Below are 20,903 nucleotides of genomic sequence, written 5' to 3'. Positions count from 1 at the left end.
AGTCTCAGCTAGGATGGCAAACAGTAGGGGATGATGGGAGTTGTAGTCCAACATCTGCAGGGCCACAGGTTACCCATCCTTGGCATAGAGGCTCAACCCAGGGATGTATTAAACCCCTCTGACCCTAGCAAACAGCACAGATGTACTCATTTAACTTGGAAACGCACAGCATGTACTTTCCCCAAGGAGTTCAGTGAACTGTGCAGGACCTAACATGTAAGGTAATGTGCCCTATCAAACTCTTTACCTAGAGAGCAGAAAGGCTTATTTCCAAACATGACGCATTTAGGACCGTCTTGAGAGAATCACAGCGCCTGCTGTGGCTGCAGACACCAGTAACTTGTAACTGGTCTTGCCCTGATTTGCTGCATTTGCAGCACTGAAGTGACCTCTCCAGAGCAAAAGCCTAGGCAGTGTGTATGGAGGTCTTGGGCTGCCTAGACAAGACCCCCCTCTCAGCCTCACTGAAAGCAGAGTAATACATTTGGCCCCAGCTTGGCTGCCGAAGTTGCTGGAAGGAGGTGTACAAGGCACCATCCAACCATCTTATGGACTCCACTCTGGATTTGTGTAGAGTTTACTCCTCAGCCTTTTCTTTTCCCAAAGATGTCCTGCACTCCATATAAAAAAATATAACTTTGCACTGAATTTCTGACCCAATAAAAGCTGGAGTTTGCAACCTTTTGTGGTGATCACACAGGGTCCCCGGACATTTAGCGGTCTGTTGATCCCTGTGCCACCACCACTGTGCTCCCTTCCCCGCTGCCACCAACCAGTTACTCTCTGGTAAAACACTGAGTCCAGTCAGTTGTTAAAAGTGAACCAAAAAAAAAACAAGTTTATTTTACAAACAGTAACAAGTTTATGGTTTCTCAGATTATATTCCTGTCAGTATCTTAACTTTAGTTTCTTTACCGGCCTATACCTTCCTAATACCTTCTGACTGATTATCTCAGTTGTTTGACTGATTCCTCTTAACAAGTTCTCTCTCTCACACACATCAGACTAGCCCAACCCACAGACATATCCTCTCTGTCTCTTCTAACTCCTCCAAAAACCCTCTTTGCTTAAACCTTATACGCTGTTAACTCTGCCCCCTGCGGTTCCCATTGGTTAGTCATTTTACAATAAGTTAACACTTTCCTTATAAACCCAGTATGATGCCACACACCTTGGCGGGCAAATGCCACACCTTTACACTGATAACATTTGCAGAATGTCTCTTATGTGTATTTTTGCCTCTGGCCCAATGGTCAAGCACAATGGGAATTGTGGTACAATGAGATGTATAGGTCACTATGTTGGCAATCCCTGCAGTTAGGAATGGGAACTACTGGTTGTGCCAAAGGCTTCATTGGAAGAGGTGGCGTTTCGGGTTGATTCTCCATGTGTTTGTGCTGTTTCCCATATACCATATTCTCATAAGCCGTCTATTGTACTCCTTTTGCTTCTTTTAGGGGCGGCATTGGAACACAGCCCCACAGTTCAGCCTGGGGACGAGTTGTTACAGGTTCACACAACTCTGATGCAAGGACTCACTCGTTTCGAAGCCTGGAACATCATCAAGACGTTGCCTGATGGACCGATTAATGCTGTCATCAAGAGAAAAAACTCCATCAGCAAAACTACGGCATCTCTCCATGGAGAGGAATGACAGCGATTTTAAAAAATGGAAAGAACAGAGCCTGAACTGCTGCCCATGTTAAACAATGACCAAAAAAGCTTTCATTTATCACTCAAAAGCCACAAAAGACCCAGGTGCCCAGCACCAGATGTTCGTTGCGAGTGAAGAGAAAGTTGGCCAGGACTGAGAAGAGGTGTATGTCAAAAGCTTGGTTGGTTGTGGTCCCAGTATTAATAAAGCAGCTGCCGCGAGGGGTACACTAATTAAAAGGAGGCTTTGTTAACAAGCTACTCAAGAACCAAAACCTGTAAATCAGCTTGGGGGTGAAACAGACGCTGATGAATTAACATGTCTTGATTGCATAATGAGCAGATGAAGCACATTGCTCATGCACCCACATCTGGCAGGGAAGAGTGGCGCATGGAAGTGGTTCTGGACATATGGATCCCTTTGATTGATGGGAACCACATGTGTAGTCTAGGTGGCACGTTTTGTCATGAGCCACCACCCTCTATTGCTGCAAGATGTAGAAAGTGGGCTCATGGTGCAACACTGACGGGAACACATGGCCTCATCACTTAAGTGCCGTGCATGGATTGTGGGCGTATCCGGCTCAGGGACACTTGATTTAGCAACATCTTTCAACTCTGTTCTATGTTGTCCAAATAAATCATCACTGTTGTAATCACTGTAAGTTTACTTGTAATTACCCTCTTTAATGAACTTGCCTGATCACTCTAAGTACCATGGCTTTCCAGCCGCAACACAAACACACCAGCAACAGTTCAAAAGCACCATCTATTATGACTATGATTATGATTAATTTACAAGGTACTATCCATCTTATGGGATGCGGGTGGCACTGTGGGTTAAACCACAGAGCCTAGGGCTTGCTGATCAGAAGGTCGGCGGTTCGAATCCCTGCGACGGGGTGAGCTCCCGTTGCTCGGTCCCTGCTCCTGACAACCTAGCAGTTCGAAAGCACATCAAGTGCAAGTAGATAAATAGGTACCACTCCAGTGGGAAGGTAAATGGCGCTTCGGTGCGCTGCTCTGGTTCACCAGAAGTGGCTTAGTCATGCTGGCCACATGACCCGGAAGCTGTACACCAGCTCCCTCGGCCAATAAAGCGAGATGAGCGCCGCAACCCCAGAGTCGGCCACAACTGGACCTAATGGTCAGGGGTCCCTTTACCTTTAACCATCTTATGGTCCATAAAAAAACAAAAAGGGTAGAAGTGTTTTATTGCCTGAGCTATGCGAAGAACCAAATCGCACATGGTGGGGCTGTGAAATGGTGCAGGTAGGAGGTCACATGCTTAAATGCTTCTCTTTCTCTCCCCCTCTCTCAAAAAAAAAATATCCCTGCACACAGAAGACTAGCATGTTAGAGAGAAGGCTAAGCCAGAACTTTTCTCCCTGAGAAAACTTTCTATCAGCAGAGGTGGGTTTTTGTGTGATGCTCTCACCACCACCACAGACACTGTTATCTGAATGCTGTTTGGCAAATGGGAATAAGAGCAAATCCACAGCAAGGAGAATTGGTGCTAAGATTACAGTGGCATGGCTAAGGATGCCCACAAACTGTAAGGCCTTGTAGACCTAACGCCAGATCCAAGTGTGTGTGTGTTTTTATTGACCTAGAGCATTTGTACAAAGGTTCCCAGAGTTGCTTACACGTAGCCATAAAAAACAAGGCAGTTACTGCCTGAAGGCTTACAATCTAAAAAAACCCAACAACGCAAAACACAAGGAGGAAGGGAAGAAGGCACCGGGGTATGAAGGTCTTCTCCATTCAGCTCAATGGGGTGGGGCTGCCTTCATTGGTCAAGCAAACGAGGGCAGGGATATTTTCCCACAGTTCCATGTGTGCATTGCAGCACACATGGGATTCTGCTTCAGGCTGCTAGGCGACCCAGATCTTATCGACCTGGATTGCAGCTGACTTTATAGGCAGGTGATCACAGTTACGTGCTTCCCACCCTAGGGCAGAAGTGTGCAGATAGTTTCCTTTGAAGAGCCACTGCCACCCACAGTTTTCCCTGCTAGCATGTTTTGCTTGTCATGCAAGCGGCACCTGACTCCTTGGTGCTTGGATTGGAAATGCATCATTAGAATGAACAACATTGAGTATATACAGTGGTACCTTGGGTTAAGAACTTAATGCGTTCCGGAGATCCGTTCTTAACCTGAAACTGTTCTTAACCTGAGGTACCACTTTAGCTAATGGGGCCTCCCGCTGCTGCCGCGCCACCAGAGCACGATTTCTGTTCTCATCCTGAAGCAAAGTTCTTAACCCGAGGTACTATTTCTGGGTTAGCGGAGTCTGTAACCTGAAGCGTCTGTAACCCGAGGTACCACTGTATAGACATCTGGACAAGCAAAGACATCACTGCAGAGGTGGTAGCGGCTCCAGAACACACACACACAAAAATGTTCAGGGATTCCAGAGGTGTTTTAAAGTGGTATGGGACTCATGACAGCCCAGGATTAAAAAAACTGGAATCAAAAGGGGGTCCCTCGCTGTACTGGAAAACCACAGTTCATAATTATTATAGAATGGCAAAAGAACTAGGACAGGGGTTGGCAATGTGGTCTCCCCCTCCTCACGCCACCCCAAATGCTGTTGGGACTCTCAATACCCACCAGCCCAGGGTTATGCCAAAGTACTGTAAGGCAAGCCCAGCTGATGTCAAGGCATCTGTTAAAAATCTTCCTCAACTAAAAACCAATGGGATTTGCAATTGCTTAACTTTGTTTCAATCATGCCCCAAAGCTGCCACAGTTTTGAATCCCACATCCCCACATTACTTGCAGAGGGCAATCACAGAATTCTGTGCGCACACATGTGCAATTGGAGTTTGTTTGTTTGTTTTTAATTGCTTAAGCCGCTAGTTTCAACACTGCTTTGGTCAGATTGCTGTAAAAACCGGTCATGCTGCTTGGGAAGAAGGACTCCACAACTGTTTGAGGAAGGTTGCCACCTAGGTCTGTCTGAAAGAAAGTGAGGAGTTGCGTCTTACATGGCTCTCTGTAGGGAGAGAAACAAACCAAAAAGCCCCAAATAAGTCAGCAGAAATCACCAGTTTTAGCCAAAGATGCAGGAGAGCCCATTCCTGTAGTCCCACCCATGTGGCCCAAGGTTTCCGATATTTGAAGCACTATGATACCACTTAATGAAGTCATGGTTTCCCCAAAGAATTCTGGGAGCTGTAGTTCGTTAAGGGTGCTCAGAGTTGTTAGGGGGCCCCTATTCCCCTCACATAGTTGTAATTCCCTGAGTTCCCTGTGAAGAGGGATTGGTTGTTAAATCACTCTGGAAAATGTAGCTTTCTGGGAGGAACAGAAGTCTGACAACTCTCAGCACCCTTTGAAAACTATAGCTCCCAGAATGCTTTGGGGGGGGGGAACCACGCCTGTTAAATTGGTATCACAGTGCTTTTGTATGATGTTAACGTGGCCATTATCAGAATGGCAGAACATGTGGCAATGTCACCCATGTTGCATTATAAATTTAAAGCCTTATGATACCATTTTAACAGGAATGGCTTCCCTCAGAGAATCCTGGGGATTGTGGTCTGTTGAGGGTGCAGAGAATTGCTTGTAATTCCCAGAATTCCTTAGGAAGAGAGATTGATTGCTAAACCACTCTGGGAATGTGTGTGCTGCTTTACCCCATACAGCAACAGCGCTCAAAGCCTGCATATATTGGAAATAAGAGGGCATTATGATACTCTGGCTTCAAAGGCCCCAACCTCTCAGAAGCCTTTGCAAAAATGAACCAGGAAGAAGTTGCGCACAGAGCAATCAGCCATTTTACCTGCAGTAAGCTGACTGCATCTCTCAGCAAATTCAGTCTCCTTGTATCAAATCGGCCTTTAGAGGCTTTAGTATCTAGTTGGATGGTGGGCAAAACTTTCCCTAAACTTTGCAACAACTCCTCCCACTCAATGAAAGCAAGAACCCAACAACATGCACCATATATATACAGTGATACCTTGTTTCTCAAACAACTTGGAACCCAAACATTGCAAACCCGGAAGTGTTCCAGTTTGTGAACTTTTTTTGGAAGCCGAACGTGCTCCGTTTTGAGTGTTATGCTTCCAGTTTGAGTGCCACACTTCTGTTTTGACTGTTATACTGAGGTCTGTCAGTTTTTGCTATTTATTTTGCATTTTTGTGGCTTTATTGTTTTGTTTTTGTGACTGTGTGGAACCCAGTTCAGCTATTGATTGATTGATTGATTGATTGAGTGAGTGAGTGAAGTACATTGTTTACTGCTTTCATTTTGTAGATCAATGGTTTCGTTAGATAGTAAAATTCATGTTAAATTGCCCTTTTAGGGGTTGTTTTTAAAAGTCTGGAATGGATTAATCCATTTTGCATTACTTTCCATGGGAAAGCGTGCCTTGGTTTTGGAATGCTTTGGTTTTGGAACGGACTTCCCAAACGGATTAAGTTTGAGAACCAAGGTACCGCTGTACATGCTTGTGGTACTACAACATTTTCACCCATCTTACCCTGGGGCCGGGATGCAGAAACAGCCGCAGGGATAATTAAGGCCTCTCACGTAACTTGGTTGAAGCTGGCAGAGTGGGTGTTCCACATTGGTTGCTGCAAGGAAGAGATATGAAAATAATGCACAAGATAAAGTCCGTTTAGTGCTTTGGGGAAAAGAAAGCCTTTTCAATTTTATAATAATAGTAGAAATACAGTTGTACCTTGAATCCCCAACACCCTGGAACTCAAATGTTTTGGCTCCCAAACGCCGCAAACCCAGAAGTGATTGTTCCGGTTTGCAAACGTTCTTTCGGAACCAGAACATCTGATGGGGCGTCTGTGGCTTCTGATTGGCTGCAGGAGCTCTGATTGGCTGCAGAAGCCACGATTTGGTTTTCAAACATTTTGGAAGTAGAACGGACTTCCAAAACGGATTCCGTTCGACTTCCAATGTACAACTGTAATAAAACAGCAAGAGGAGTGTGTCAGGGAACTGCTCTCAGTGCCGGAGGGAGAGAGCAAAAGCCAGAGGGATTATAGAGAGACTCCAGTGGAGAGGGGGTGCAGGAGTCGGATGTGGCGAGGCGGTCCCACGACTCCTTGCCTGGGACAAGCGGGAAAGGAAGGGGTCCTCCGCTGCCCACGCCCTCTCTGTGCAGAAGGCTTTCGCGCAGAGAGGGAAGGCGGAGACTGGGCGTCAAGGAGCTTCTTTGCTGGAAGAAGTTTAAGAAACGCCCACTCACGGATTCTGCCAGCGATTGAGTCAGCCACGGGTGAGTGGCTCTCCGGACAGATAAAGTTTACATTAGCAGCCAGCCAGGGAGAGGTTTGCCCTGCTTGTGCACGAGCAACCCCTAGTAAACCTAACAGAGTGGAACACTTTTAAGGTCAGGGTGAGGTGCTACATTATAATGCAATATCTCGCTCAGAATGAGGCAGCTTCTTAGAATCATAGAATCATAGAATCATTGAGTTGGAAGAGACCACAAAGGCCATCGAGTCCAAACCCCCTGCCAAGCAGGAAACACCATCAGAGCACTCCTGACATATGGTTGTCAAGCCTCTGCTTAAAGACCTCCAAAGAAGGAGACTCCACCACACTCCTTGGCAGCAAATTCCACTGTCAAACAGCTCTTACTGTCAGGAAGTTCTTCCTAATGTTTAGGTGGAATCTTCTTTCTTGTAGTTTGGATCCATTGCTCCGTGTCCACTTCTCTGGAGCAGCAGAAAACAACCTTTCTCCCTCCTCTATGTGACATCCTTTTATATATTTGAACATGGCTATCATATCACCCCTTAACCTCCTCTTCTCCAGGCTAAACATGCCCAGCTCCCTTAGCTGTTCCTCATAAGGCATCGTTTCCAGGCCTTTGACCATTTTGGTTGCCCTCCTCTGGACATGTTCCAGTTTGTCAGTGTCCTTATGTTTCTTTATCCATGAGGACTAGAGTCTTGCTTTATTTTTAGGGGAAAGTCTACTCATTGGTAGAGCATCTGCTTGGCATGCATCCCAAGGACCATAATTTCCTACTGTCAGTCAGTGTAGAAAAGTACACACCCTAGAATGGACCAACGGTCTCATTTGATGCAAGGTAGCTTTCTAGGTGGCAAGAAGCACAAGGTTTGCAGCAGGGGGTAGGCCAGTGTGTGTGTGTGTGTGTGTGTGTGTGTGTGTGTGTGTGCGTGTGCGCGCGTGTGTGCATCATATTGATTTGAAATAGCCAGTTAATTGCTTAGTTGCTAGCTTCTATGATTTTTTTGGTTTTTTACTGGTGGGGATCAAAACTGAAATTTTCAGGTTGTTGCATTCTGTGCTACGTATGAGACTGTTGGGTCTCTCAGCTGTGCTGTTACTGAATGGATACTGGCTTTCAGAGCATCAGGTCACACATGTGAGACCATTGCTTGATGGCAGCAACATCTAAGAAGTGGTGTGTGTATGTGTCATAGCTGTCAACTTACAGATTTAAAAATAAGGGACCAGCAGCCTCGAAAATAAGGGATCAGCAGGCAAAATAAGGGATTTTCTGGGCACAGGTATGTTCAACTTCTGAGCCCCTCTGAGCCATAGGCAGAAAGCCCAGCCACCAGCCAAACGAAGCCTCAAGCGGTGGTTCCCACAGCGCAGCAACCCGGTAAAGGGGATGCAGCAAGGAAAACCACTGTCACCTCTCCGCTGGGAAGCGCTGAGCAAAGGCGAGTCCCCAGGCAACGCGGCCGATTTGATCGGCACAAGGCATGCAAGTTCCACCCCCCCCCCAGTCGTTCTTAGACTCTTTATTGGGTGAGCAACACAGCCAAGCAACACAGTTGGAGCCTCCCTCCTCCTTGGCCGGCAGGGAGGGAGGGAGGGAGAGGAGCTGCTTCCTTTGAAACCCGGGGAATTTAAGGGACATCATCAATAAGGGACAGCAGCGGGACACAGCACTGGGATAAGGGAGTTTCCCGCCAAATAAGGGACGGTTGACAGCTATGGTGTGTGTGTGTGTGTGTGTGTGTGTGTGTGTGTGTGTGTGATGGCACATGACAGGTCAAGCACCACAGAAAGAGAATTTCCTGGTTGCCTCAAGTCACTGCCAGTCCATAGCCACAGCCACTGCTATTGAGTACTCATACTAACATGGGCACCAGCCTCTGGGGGCCAATATATTTAGGCTTTGGCCATCTTACCATTAGATGTGATGGTTCCATCCTCATCCCGCTTAATCAGGACGACGTCTATGAACTCCCTCGGAGAGATGACCTTCATAAAAGCCGACGGTGTGATAGTTCTGACTATGGAAACATCCTACAAAGCACAAACCAGGGTTATGGTGTAATATTTGGGCGTATTTGTTGATCTACTGCAGGTACCCCATCCCGGCCTTCATCTGCACCATACTTTTAAAGAAGTATCATACTCCTTTAAACAGTTATAGCTTCCCCCAGAGAATCCTGGGAGTTGTAGTTTGTTAATGGCACCAAGAATTGTTAGGAGACTCTGATTCCCCTATGGAAGTTGCGGTTCCCAGAGTTCCCTGGGAAGAGGGACTTATCGTTAAACCACTATAGGAAATGTAGCTCAGTGAAGGGAATAGGGTTCTCTAACCCCTTTCAGCATCCTTAACAAGTTACATTTCCCATGATTTGGGGGACTGTTTAAAAGTGAAATGAGACTACTTTAAATGTTAAGCGCAGATGGAGCCAAAATGTAGCAGCTGCACTTTACCAGTTGCCACAGTCCAACTGTGTTATACTTACTTCGCCAATCTCTTCAACGACTTCAATCTCCTTCACATTTGGATCCCATTTTTCTCGAAGTCCACCCGTCTCTGGTTTCAAACATTTAAAGACATCCTCCGGTTTTGCAGGCATAATCCCTTCCGCTTTGTATCTTTCAGGGGAAGGAAGAACAAAAGGGACATATAGACATAAACAAATAATTAAAAAATTGAGCTCATTTTATTTCGGTCTCCGTAGGCAGACCTCTGGTGCTAGAGATGATAGGATCCAGACTAAAGATTTTTCAGTGTCCCATCCACATGATAAACTCAAATCAAATGCCATGTGTATTGGAAATGCATTATTCATGCCAATGACTTTGCTTTGGCCTTGTGCTTAACAATCCACCTGCTCCTACAGGTGACTACAAATTTCATACAGGTATGGGCTGGTGGAGGAGAGATGGATTGCTCCATCCCTCTTTCCTCCAGCTCGCTCGGTGTCTGTGCTAGTTGGGGAGAAAGGGGAGTCTCCCCACAACCAGGATGCACACATAGTGGGTTGACGTAGGGTGCGGAGAGACAGGTCACCCTGTTCTTCTTCCCATAGTCCACCTGGTAGAAGGCATTTTTTAAAATTAGTCTGAAAGTTGGTTGGAGGCTGTGGGGGGTGGTTGGGGAGATAATCTGCTCCCAACAGAATATTAAAAACACGATAAAAGATCAGACATTAAAAACTTCCCTATACAGGGCTGCCTTCAGATGTCTTCTACTAGTCAGATAGTAGTTTATTTCCTTGATGGGAGGGTGTTCCACAGGCCGGGTGCCACTACCAAAAAGGCCCTCTGCCTGGTTCCCTGTAATCTCACTTCTTGCAGTGAGGGAACCGCCAGAAGGCCCTTAAAGCTGGACCTGTGTCTGGGCAGAATGATGGGGGTGGAGACGCTCCTTCAGGTTTACTGCGCCGAGGCCATTTAGGGCTTTAAAGGTCAGCACCAACACTTTGACTTGTGCTTGGAACGTACATTTGTGAACTCAGATGTATAAAACCTGAATGGAAACTTCCCTTTCAATCCTATACTCAAGTTATTTGGCAATAGGCCCCAATGGAACTTATTTCTGAACAGATATATATTCTTCTTTATTATTTATTAAATATAGATACAGCCCTTCATCAAAAGATCTCAGGACGGTTCACAGGATATATAGGATTGTACTGCAGATGTGACCAAAGTGGTGGGATTTACCTTATTCCCCAAATAATTTACCTCCTAAATAAATATGCTCATTTTGTGTGTGTGTGTGTGTGTGTGTGTGTGTGTACGTGTACAACTTGACTTACATGTTTCCATGAAACTCAGTTGATGGTCTCCAAGATATTGAAACTTCATTCTAGAAAAATTAAATTAAATCAGTCAAAATCCACTCCCACAGTATAACGGTGTCGAGTGAGATTATTGGGGGGGGGACTTTTTAAAAACTCTGCACTTATATAGCACTTAAGAAGTGTTTCATCTATTATCTCTGTATTTTCCACAACGGTCCTGTAAGATAGTCAGAATAAATATCCTCTTATATTGCAGGTTGAGACATGATTGAGACAGAGTGTGTGGCTTAAACCAGTGTGCTGAATTAGTTAGAACGCTGGATTAAATTCAGGGAAATGCAGGTCTGAATCCCTACTCAGCCCTGAAATTCACTGGGTTATCTTGTGACAGTCACCAGCTCTCCGTCTTACAAATTACAGGTTTGTTGAGAAGACATATTTGGAAGTCTTGTTTATTTGTTTCAGGGAAATAATGCCAAGGACCAGCATTCAAATAGGGTACCTTTCAAAACAAAGAGGTCTGCAGCATTTCAAAGGCTAACGCATTTAGTGTGGCATCAATGTTCATAGACTAGACCAGCCTGTCTACGAAACTGCCTTATTCGAAGTCAGACCATTGGGTCCAATATTGTCTACTGGCAATACTGCAGATGGACTTTCTGCAGCAGATGTTCTACAGAGCATCATCAGGAACAGAGCCGGCTTCTCTCAATATCTATGGGTGCAGTGAAGCTGTTCATTTCTGCCTGTGTATGCACCAGGGAGCAGGGACAAGACAGGGGTGCCTTTACACTATGCGAAGGTGTTCACACAAGAGACAAATGAGGAACGCCTTAAGGAGCCCGATCAGCAAGAAGTTGGTTTAAGAAATACGGCACCAACAGTGATATCTTAAAACAAAACACAGGATACATGTGCATTTTGGCTTCCCCCCCCCAAATTTTTGTTATTCATTTTATAACACAAATAAAAAACACAGACAGAAAAGACAAACAATACAAACAAATTCTTGTCATATCCTTATTTTTCTAAACATTGTTAAGTTGGCTTCCCCACCTATCTGATTTTCATTTTACTTCCTCTTTAGCAGTTTACACATATTATAATTTCTAACCATCTTTTTTTATCATACTTAAAATAATTTCACATTTTATCACTTACAGATAATACTACTTTAAAATACCCTCTCTTCTACTTCTAACCCTATATCCACTTCCAAAGCTATTCTAAAGTTTAAACACTAACATATTTTTTCAAATATTCCTTAAACTTCTTCCAGTCTTCTTCCACCGTCTCTTGTGGATTTTGGAGAACGTTTGTATATAATTTTTATTGAATTGTCTGTTTTACAATTTAAAGTACAGTGGTACCTCGGGTTAAGAACTTAATTCGCTCCGGAGGTCTGTTTGTAACCTGAAACTGTTCTTAACCTGAAGCACCGCTTTAGCTAATGGGGCCTCCTGCTGCTGCTGCGCCGCCAGAGCACGATTTCTGTTTTTATCCGGAAGCAAAGTTCTTAACCCAAGGTACTATTTCTGGGTCAGCGGACTCTGTAACCTGAAGCGTCTGTTACCTGAAGCGTCTGTAACCCGAGGTACCACTGTACTACTGAAAACAAGTTTGGCGGCTGCAGCTTCCTTGAAATCACATTGTCTCCGCCCAGCTGGCAACATCACACTGTAGCATGTCCTCAGATGCACCAATGAGACCTGCTGATGCCTCCCCCTTCCCCCTCCTCCTCCAGGCTAAACAATGAGTGTCACATTGCTTGCTTGTTCGCAGCAGGAACAGACACCAAAGAGCATTCAAGGAGAGAGGGGACTGAATGAATTCCCTCCAACATTTCAGAGATGCAGGGGCCAAGGCGTGCGGGGGGGGGGGGAATTACAAGCCCCTCTTCACGCACTTGGAAGAGGTTCGTGCCCTCTCCCGCCCCTTACAAATAACGCATTGTCCCCCATTTTCTCTCCAAGGTTTCCTTTTCAGATCATCCATGAATCTGCCCAACCCTATTTGAAAGCCACCGCTGCCTCTTGTGGCAGCGAGTTCCACAGATTTAATTGCACTCTGAGTGAATTGCTCTCTCTTTATCTTCTAGCATTCAGCTCTGTCTTATGTCCAATACAGTGGTACCTCGGGTTACAGACGTTTTAGGTTACAGACACTTCAGGTTACAGACTCCGCTAACCCCGAAATAGTACCTCGGGTTAAGAACTTTGCTTCAGGATGAGAACAGAAATTGTGCGGCGGCAGCAGGAGGCCCCATTAGCTAAAGTGGTGCTTCAGGTTAAGAACAGTTTCAGGTTAAGATGATGATCAGAATCCCCCTTCGGATCTTGAAATATGGGTCCCCCTAACAAAATTTAAAATTCGGCTTTGTAATTCGGAATTTATGTGATGTGATTTAATTTGATTTGATAGGCCAGTTAATAAAAATTATGTTTAAAAAAGAAAAAAAAGAACGGACCTCCGGAGCGAATTAAGTTCTTAACCCGAGGTACCACTGTACTTCTAGCGTTACGAGAGAGGGGAATTTCCCCTCTCCACTTTCTCCAATGCCAGACAGTTTTATACACTGAGTTACTACTGTTCCCCCTTTCCAATAACCCGGGCGCCCACCCCACGCTGTAAGGTCCCGGGCGACTCAAGCCAAAACAGATGCCTTCTCAACACACATTCAGCAGCTACAGCAAAGCGTCTCGTGGCCCCAGAAAGAACCTTTTGTCACCAATTCCTTCTGTTGCTGCCAAAGCAGACAAACAGGGATAGATTAGAGGAAGCAGCTTGGTGGCGTTTTGCGTCCCTGCGCTGCGCATTAAATGCACGCACGAGGGAAGCCACCCACCACATGCCGGGCCAGCTTCTTTTTCCACCTGCCAGCCCTGACCGGCAGCGGCTCACTCGGGACGAACAAGCTAGGCGCATCGCCCCGTCCATAAGCGGTACAATCCTAGAATTGCAGAGTGGAAGGGACCCCGAGAGTCATCTAGTCTAACCCCCCTTCCCCTGCGTGCGCAATGCATGAATCTCAACTAAGGCACCCATGACAGATGGCCATCCAACCTCTGCTTCAAAGGGAGAGTCACCAGGATTTTACCCCGCTCTCAGCCAGGCTGCAGCGGTGAGAAGGGTGGGCAACCTCTCCAAGCGCGCCGCGCGGGCCTCACCGTGCGCTTGCAGCTGCGCCATCCGCTGCAGTCTTTGCGATAGCTCTGCATGCGCTCCGCAGCCCAGCTGGCGGCCTCCCGGTAGTCCATGTCGCCGAGCAGGAGGGCAAAATGGCTCTGGCGCTGCCGGCTGCTGGCGCAGAAGCTCGGAAGCGGGGGAACGGAGCTGCCCAGGCCGGCCCAGAAAAGGGGCCGAGCCTCCGCGTGGAAGCGCCCCCGCCTGGAGTCAGCATCGCGGCGCCGGGGCCGCTCTCCCCGGCTTGTCCCAGGGAGCGCCGCTTGCGCACGTGGGCGGATCAATGACCCGGAGCGGAGCGGTGTTTCCCGTGTAACCGGAGGAGGAGGGAAGAGGTTTGTTGCGTGCCATCGCTTGCTGAATCGGGTGGGAGGGAGAGGGTGACTGGCTGCCGGTCTCCCGCTGCCCCCTCCCCGCGCCGCCGCGCTTTTAAAGGAGAAGGCGGCGCATGCCTTTCATCCATCCATGAGGAAATTAAAGCAGCACGCAACCTTAGCTCCCCTCCGTCAATGGGTTGCCGAGGTAAAATTTCAAAAATAAGAGGCACTTCGCCAAGGGAGTGTCCTATATATGGGAACACCCAGTACATTTTAATTGAAGCGGGAATAAAAGTTGGTACTATAAAATTAGAGGCCGTGCGCCCAGGAACCTTTCACAATTCAATTTCCAGTCGCATTACTGGCAGAGTTCCAGTAACAAGAACAATCAGCAAAGCATCGGGTAGCAACTTAAAGGGTAAGCAAGACATTACTGTAGTATGTATGAGCTTTTGTAGGATACAGGCAACTCTGCAAAATGCATGAAGCGTTTATTCTCAGCTGGCACTTATGCAGGTAAGAAAAGAAAAGAAAAAAGGGGAGGGTGCTCCACGTGTTTGAAATAAGATATATTTCAGCCCCCATGTGTTTTTTTTGAAACAAATCCTTCCCTGGGCTAAAAACTGAAGGATTTATTCCAAAATAAGCCAGGCTGAAATAAATCTTATTTCAAGCACCTGATGTTTTTCCTCTTTCTACCTCTGCTAGTAGTGTGTTCTCCATTTTTAAAAAAAGTTATACTGAAGTAGCCAATGTGGTATCCTATTATTGATGGTGGACCACAACTCCCATTATCCCATGGGTGGGTTCAGGGGGCAGCTGCCCCCCCATCAAGTAAATAAAAGTACTTAGCTAACTGACCAATTGAGTCACAGATAGCTCATTTCTGCCCCCCCCAACAAAAGGCCTCCCCCCCCCAACATAAATTCTGCATCTTCCCTGACCATTGGTCATGCTGACTAAGTCTGCTGGGTGTTGCAGTCCAGCACTCCCTGTGCTCTATAGATAGGAAGCTGCCCACAGTTTGTCCCATCTGGTTCAGTACTGTCTACTGGGACTGGCAGTGGCCTCTCCAAATGTTTAGGCTTTGCCATCACTCGATCCTGGAGATGCCAGGGACTGAACCCAGGGCCTTCTGCATGATGATCATGACAACTGAGCTGCAGATGGGACAGGAGAGGGTGTGAAAGTATTACTAAAAAATAAGATCCGAAGACCCAGCTGCAGGAGAGAGATGTGCCACAGCCATGTCCAATTTGTTTCCACTAATCCTCCTGAGAGTCCAGTTTCACCAGCTATAACAGAATGGCAATTGCGTGGACAGGCGGAGCCCCCCCCCAGCCCCTGGCGACCCCCAAGCGGAATAATGACTCAAGACAACGTGCTGTGGGGTTAAAAATGGCCACAACTTTATTAAGTTTCAGATGTAGGGAGACCTTGGCTCAGGCATTGGGCGTTTATCCTTCCCAGTCCCCAGCCGGGGATCTGGGAGACATCAGGGTTATCCAGAATGTGTGGGGATTGGGCTGGCTCTGGAGAACATATGTTCAAGCAGAGAGCCCACCCCCCGTTTTGCCACTGTTGGAGGGGAGAGCAATGACAACCTCTCGGTGTATGGCCAATGCCACCCCTCAAGACCCCTTTAACGGGAACCCTGGGATCACCACCGCAAGGGGGGCGTGGGTCACTGCTTCACCACCACCCCATTTAGGGAAGATAGACTAAAGGATTCCCCCCAAGGCCTGAAACTGCCAAAGTTGTGACGTTTTGCTACGGGAAAGGCAAAACCTGCCAAAGCAGGAAAATTCCTTTCTGGCCCTTCAACAGCGACTCTGACGTAGCAACGCCTGTGTACCTGTGGGGAAGAGGTTACTCTGCAAAAGAAGACTTAACTGAGGGAGGGCAGGGTGGGAGAAGCTCTGGAGCCAACTGACACTTCGCAGGTAAGATTCACCTTCTGTTGTGTGGGCAGGGCAGTCCCTCCCCTTACCTGGCCGATCCCCTGGCAATGCCTCCCCAGGCGGTATTGGGCGATTGGCTGAGGTAGGCAGAGACCTCCAGGTATCCAGACTGGGGAGGATGAAGCCAGCCCGAACTACCAGGGGCGCACTGGGATTTGGGGGTCTGCACACGATCATGCAAAAGGCACCCCCCATTTGATGTGGGGAGCGGTCATTGCTAGCACGCAAGGGCATATCTTGCCTGTTGCAAAGGGACGCTTCCAATCTGTTGAGCTGGAATTCATGTGTAATTTGACACTATCAGATTTGGGCTCAACAGGGACTGGGTGTGGCCAGCTCACTGTAGAAAGCAAATGTGCCCTCTGTTCGTGCCTGCTACAAATCTTGCTTTGCCAGCTCATTACCAGCTGGGAGAGGGTTACGCCCACTCCGGTTGAACCTTTTACATTTTCGACTGGATCTTGTTTTCACTTATGTCCTATTTAACACGCCTCCCTCTTTCATTGCCAGTCTTCTCATATAGCAAGAAACCTCGCCCTCCCCACTTCCTGGCATCTGCAGATATGGCTGGGGAAGGCATCTGTTTGAAATCCCAAAGAGCCACTGCCAGTTGCTGTAGACCAGGGTTTCCCAAACCTGGGTCTCCAGCTGCTTTGGGACTACAATTCCCATCATCCCTGACCACTGGGTCTTGCTAGCTAGGGTTGATAGGAGTTGCAGTCCAAAAGCAGCTGGAGACCCAAGTTTGGGAAACCCTGCTCTTGACAATAACAAGCTAAATCACTAATCTTCAGCCTTTTCAGACTCAAGGACCATCATTCCCATGATATATCTGTATGTTGGTAGTGCTGCCATGGTGGCCCAGCTTAGACAAGGTTGTGGCCCGGTACTGCATTCTCCTGGTCTCCAGCTGAAGACCAATGAGGCAGATGAACTGAAGGTTTGGTTTGGTTTGGTTTAAGCAGATTGCGAATGCAAAATGGGGCAGGGTCAGAGCTCTTCAGCTCCTTGGAGGAAAGATGGACTATAATAATTTGCACAGTGGTACCTTGGTTCTCAAATGCTTTGGTACTCAAACGACTTGGAACCCAAACACTGCAAACCCGGAAGTAACTTTTTTCGGAAGCTGAATGTACACTGTTTTGAGTGCTACACTTCCATTTTTAATGCCACACTTCCATCTGTCTTTTTTTGGTCTTTATTTTGCATTTTTGTTTTTGTGGCTCTTTTTTTGTTTTTCTGACTGTGTAGGACCCAGTTCAGCTACTGATTGATTGATTGTGTGACTGCAGTAGATTGTTTATTGCTTTCATTTTATGGATCAATGGTCTCGTTAGATAGTAAAATTCATGTTAAATTGCTTTTTTTATGGGTTGTTTTTAAAAGTCTGGAACAGATTAATCTGTTTGGCATTACTTTCTATGGTAAAGCGCACCTTGGTTTTGGAACGCTTTGGTTTTGGAAGAGACTTCCAGAACAGATTAAGTCTGAGAACAAGGTACCACTGTAGTTTCCAAGGTGCCATCAGACTTTTTGCTTCACTATAAAGTTACCCTTGTGGAGTACGTCACTAATAAAATAAGGAGGCAGGGTTTACAGACCAATCTTGCAATCCGTTTTTGCCTCCACCTTCCATAAAATGTGGAAGAACCAGTTTCGCTGCTACTGTGTGTAAACATATGAGTCCAGCCTCTCACCTCCTCTGTGTTAGGGTCAGCCCAATATATTTTGCTGTGTCAGTGAGATTTGTCCTCACCTCTTAGAACAATTAAACTTTAAACTGATTTATAATATTGCAGCCTTAGTCATTATATTGGAAACGGGCACCGTGCAAAACTGAAGCAAAGCAGATACTAAACACTGATGTTAAGAAGGGAGTTGACCAGACGTGAGTTTTCAACTATGTTCAACTACTGCTTTTAATATTTTATTTAATGCCAGTGATGAGCACGGTATTGTACAGAGTTAGAAAGTGCACTCTTGATCTGGAGGCAGAACAGGCAATGAGGTGCTAAGTAGGTTTGCAATCTGAAAGTGGTTGTCATAAAAACTCGGAGCAAGGAGGAGCCAATCCGAGTGATTTTATACAGCCAGGTGGGACCCTATTGGGCTACCTGTGTCACGTGGCAACTGCTGAACTGGAATATGTAGTACCATCCTCCAGCCATAGGTGGTACCCAAGCATAACAGAGAGCAACTCAGCAGCGCCACCTTCGGGCAATGATGCAAAATACAATACTTCATGTGTTCTTATACACACTTAACCTAGTAATATGTCCTTTTGAATGCATTGTGGCTTACTTGTGAGTATACTACACCAAGATTCATGAGAGGGTGGAATAAGCTTCACACAATGGTTTCTGTACATTTGTTTTGAGTGCTTTTAAATGCCTTTCTCTACCGCTGCAATATCATTTCACAGTAACAGTTCAGCCACGAATGATAGAGAATCTTGCTCAGTATAAGGACTGATTGGTATCTGCTCCAAGCACAATGCAATTGCCTCTTTGCTTCAAAAATTTTTTTAAAGCAGGGATGTGTACCATGTGGCACTCTGGGTATGGCTGGACCCCAGCTGCTATCAGCCCCAACCAGCTTGGCCAGTTGGGTTGATAGGAGCTGTAGTTCACCAAGCCTGGAAAGTGGATCTCAGCTTGCCTGCCTATTTGGCCAATGGCAGGTGGGCTGCGGCACCACCCCTGGGGCAGATCGGACTCCCATGGCCTACCCTACCCTTTGTCCAGTTTTGAAAAACCTTTCCTGCAGGGGGGAGACACAGAGTACAGTGGTACCTCAGTTTTCGGACATCTCCGTTGCCGAACGTTTTGGTTTTTGAAAGCCAAAAACTTGGAAGTAAATGCTTTCGTTTTCTAATGCACCTCCGAAGTCGAACGGCTTCCGCTGCATGTATCTGTTGTTTTTCACAATTTTCTCTATTGAATTGGGAGACCGCCCTTTGTGCCTCGGTTTTCGAACATTTCAGAAGTCGAACGGTCTTCTGGAACGGATTACTTTCGAAAACCGAGGTCCCACTGCATTTTCTTTTCTGAAAGGTTGTAGGCCAAATAAGTTTAGGAACCTCTGCTCTCGAATGCAGCAGCCTCGTCCTTCCCCACTAAACATTTGAGCAGATCAGTTCATTAGCCTCGGCCATGTTCAAGTCAGCACCAGTCTTGGATTTCTTCCTGGTTAACGTTGCTCCAGGTTTCAGGTACTTGTCTTTGCTGTGGATAACTTGGATGTATTGGTCGTTGCTGCTAGTTGGCTGGTCACTGCTCGACTCGACAGAGATGGAGTCAGACTCCGTCGGGGATGGCTCGGGCTTGTGTTTGGATTTCGGCTTCGGGTGCTGCTCCGGGTAGCGCGGGTCCAGCTCAATGTTCTTCAGGTGAATCTTCCGGTGGGCGTGAGGGGGCCTGCCAAATGTGAGCCCAAAGCCATCCTCCCAAGATTTGTAGTGCATCTTCGCCAGCGCCTTGCTACTAAGGATCTGGCTGTCAGCACACTCCCCAATGTAGAAGCGGGGGGCTGCTCGGAGATCGGAGAGCGACCGCGGGCGGTGGGATCTATTGGCCAGAGCTCTCCTCAACTCCTCTTCTTCCTCCTCTTCACTGAAATGAGGGGAGTAGGCCCTGTGTGGCGTCCGAACCATGTACCTTCGGATGTTTCTCGGATACAGCTCCACGATGTCCCCCGACTCGTCCATTCGGAAATTCCTTGGCAGCCGCGTGGTGGAGCGGAGGAGCTTTTTCCGGGGTTCATGCTCATTGACAAGGAAGTACCTAGCCGTGTGAGACCTGCGGCCCACAAAGGCAGGGGTGCCCCCAGCTCCGCGAGCCTCGGGGTTGGCTTGTCGGAGGCTCTTCCTGAACAGAGGTTCTGAGTGAACATCTTCTAGGCGCTTCTTGTACTTCACAGGGGTGTAAGCCTTGGCTTTGCAGAGGTCGCTTGCACTGCCATGGGCAGCACTTGGGTATCTACAGAGAAAGAGAGAGTGTGTGAGAGAAGGCAGATTAATTTAGGGCTTATCCACACTTCCACTTCTCCTCCTGCTTTCCTCCCTGGGGAAAACAGCTCTTTAGCACTCAATTGGGGCCAACTATTTGGGTTTTGCCTGGATTGCCATTTGTTCCAGTCTATCTAAATAACGGATTTTCCCTTGGAAATGAGCAATAACTCCTGTCAGACAGGATTGATGGAAGTCAATAATTTGAATAAGATGTAAAAGCATGTTTAATTACTGTTGAAAATGATATGTTAAAAAAACTAATAAAAAATTATATATATATTTAAAAAAGGAAATGAGTGATAACTGCTCAGAACCATGCTTTCTAGGCATGGCACAAGTGGAAGTGTGGATTATTATTATTTATTGAATTTATATACTGCCTGGTTCACAGAACAAAATCAAAATATAAAACCACAAAATATATAATCAAAATAAAAACAACAACCCAATAACGCCCCCCTCCCAACCACATTTTAAAAGGGCATAGGATGTCAAACAGATCAACCAAAGGCCTGGTTAAAAAGGAACGTTTTTGCCTGGTGCCTAAAAGTGTATAATGAAGGCACCCGGCGAACTTCCCTGGGGAGAGCATTCCACAGATGGGGGGCCACAACAGAGAAGGCCTGTTCTCATGTTAGTTCTCGTCCTTCGTCTACACCAGTTTGTTATCAAATGGGTGGCCTTCCGCATGATCGTCAGTAATGGCCAACTATCATCCTGAAAGAGACATTGCCAAATGCTACCAGCTTTGAGGGTTTTTGCCTACCTAGTAGCAATCATCACA

The 20,903-nt window shown here is 46.7% G+C and overlaps 3 protein-coding genes and 1 long non-coding RNA gene across 18 annotated transcripts in view; 1 reads left to right on the top strand and 3 right to left on the bottom strand.

Annotated features, from left to right (window-relative positions):
* The window catches only part of IL16 (interleukin 16), a 61,071-nt gene extending 58,758 nt beyond the window's left edge, over positions 1 to 2,313 (top strand). For all 11 annotated transcript variants that reach the window (XM_083712453.1, XM_083712448.1, XM_083712445.1 and 8 more), the window contains one exon: positions 1,458 to 2,313. In XM_083712453.1, coding sequence (XP_083568579.1) covers positions 1,458 to 1,654 — 197 coding nt within the window. In that variant the 3' untranslated portion in view covers positions 1,655 to 2,313. The remainder of the gene's footprint in view (positions 1 to 1,457) is intronic.
* A 917-nt stretch (positions 2,314 to 3,230) lies between these two features.
* Positions 3,231 to 20,903, bottom strand: part of LOC310831794 — a 65,852-nt gene continuing 48,179 nt past the window's right edge. Inside the window, exon 2 of the long non-coding RNA XR_014557957.1 lies at positions 3,231 to 3,768. This is a non-coding gene — a long non-coding RNA (uncharacterized lncRNA). The remainder of the gene's footprint in view (positions 3,769 to 20,903) is intronic.
* STARD5 (StAR related lipid transfer domain containing 5) lies at positions 4,485 to 14,109 on the bottom strand. Its single transcript, XM_083712946.1, has 6 exons — positions 13,817 to 14,109; positions 10,665 to 10,714; positions 9,363 to 9,495; positions 8,793 to 8,910; positions 6,143 to 6,236; positions 4,485 to 4,653 (listed from the first exon to the last, which is right to left on the bottom strand). The coding sequence occupies exons 1-6, from the start codon at positions 13,904 to 13,906 to the stop codon at positions 4,506 to 4,508; spliced, it is 633 nt and encodes a 210-aa protein (XP_083569072.1). The 5' UTR covers positions 13,907 to 14,109; the 3' UTR covers positions 4,485 to 4,505.
* The window catches only part of TMC3 (transmembrane channel like 3), a 45,873-nt gene continuing 42,981 nt past the window's right edge, over positions 18,012 to 20,903 (bottom strand). For all 5 annotated transcript variants that reach the window (XM_083712499.1, XM_083712501.1, XM_083712500.1 and 2 more), the window contains one exon: positions 18,012 to 20,087. In XM_083712499.1, coding sequence (XP_083568625.1) covers positions 19,226 to 20,087 — 862 coding nt within the window. In that variant the 3' untranslated portion in view covers positions 18,012 to 19,225. The remainder of the gene's footprint in view (positions 20,088 to 20,903) is intronic.

The sequence above is a fragment of the Podarcis gaigeae genome, assembly GCF_964106915.1.
Source record: "Podarcis gaigeae genome assembly, chromosome: 14".
In the NCBI taxonomy this organism is placed as follows: domain Eukaryota; kingdom Metazoa; phylum Chordata; class Lepidosauria; order Squamata; family Lacertidae; genus Podarcis; species Podarcis gaigeae.
Note: the sequence above shows the minus strand (reverse complement) of the source record. Positions and strands in the feature narration are given on the sequence as shown.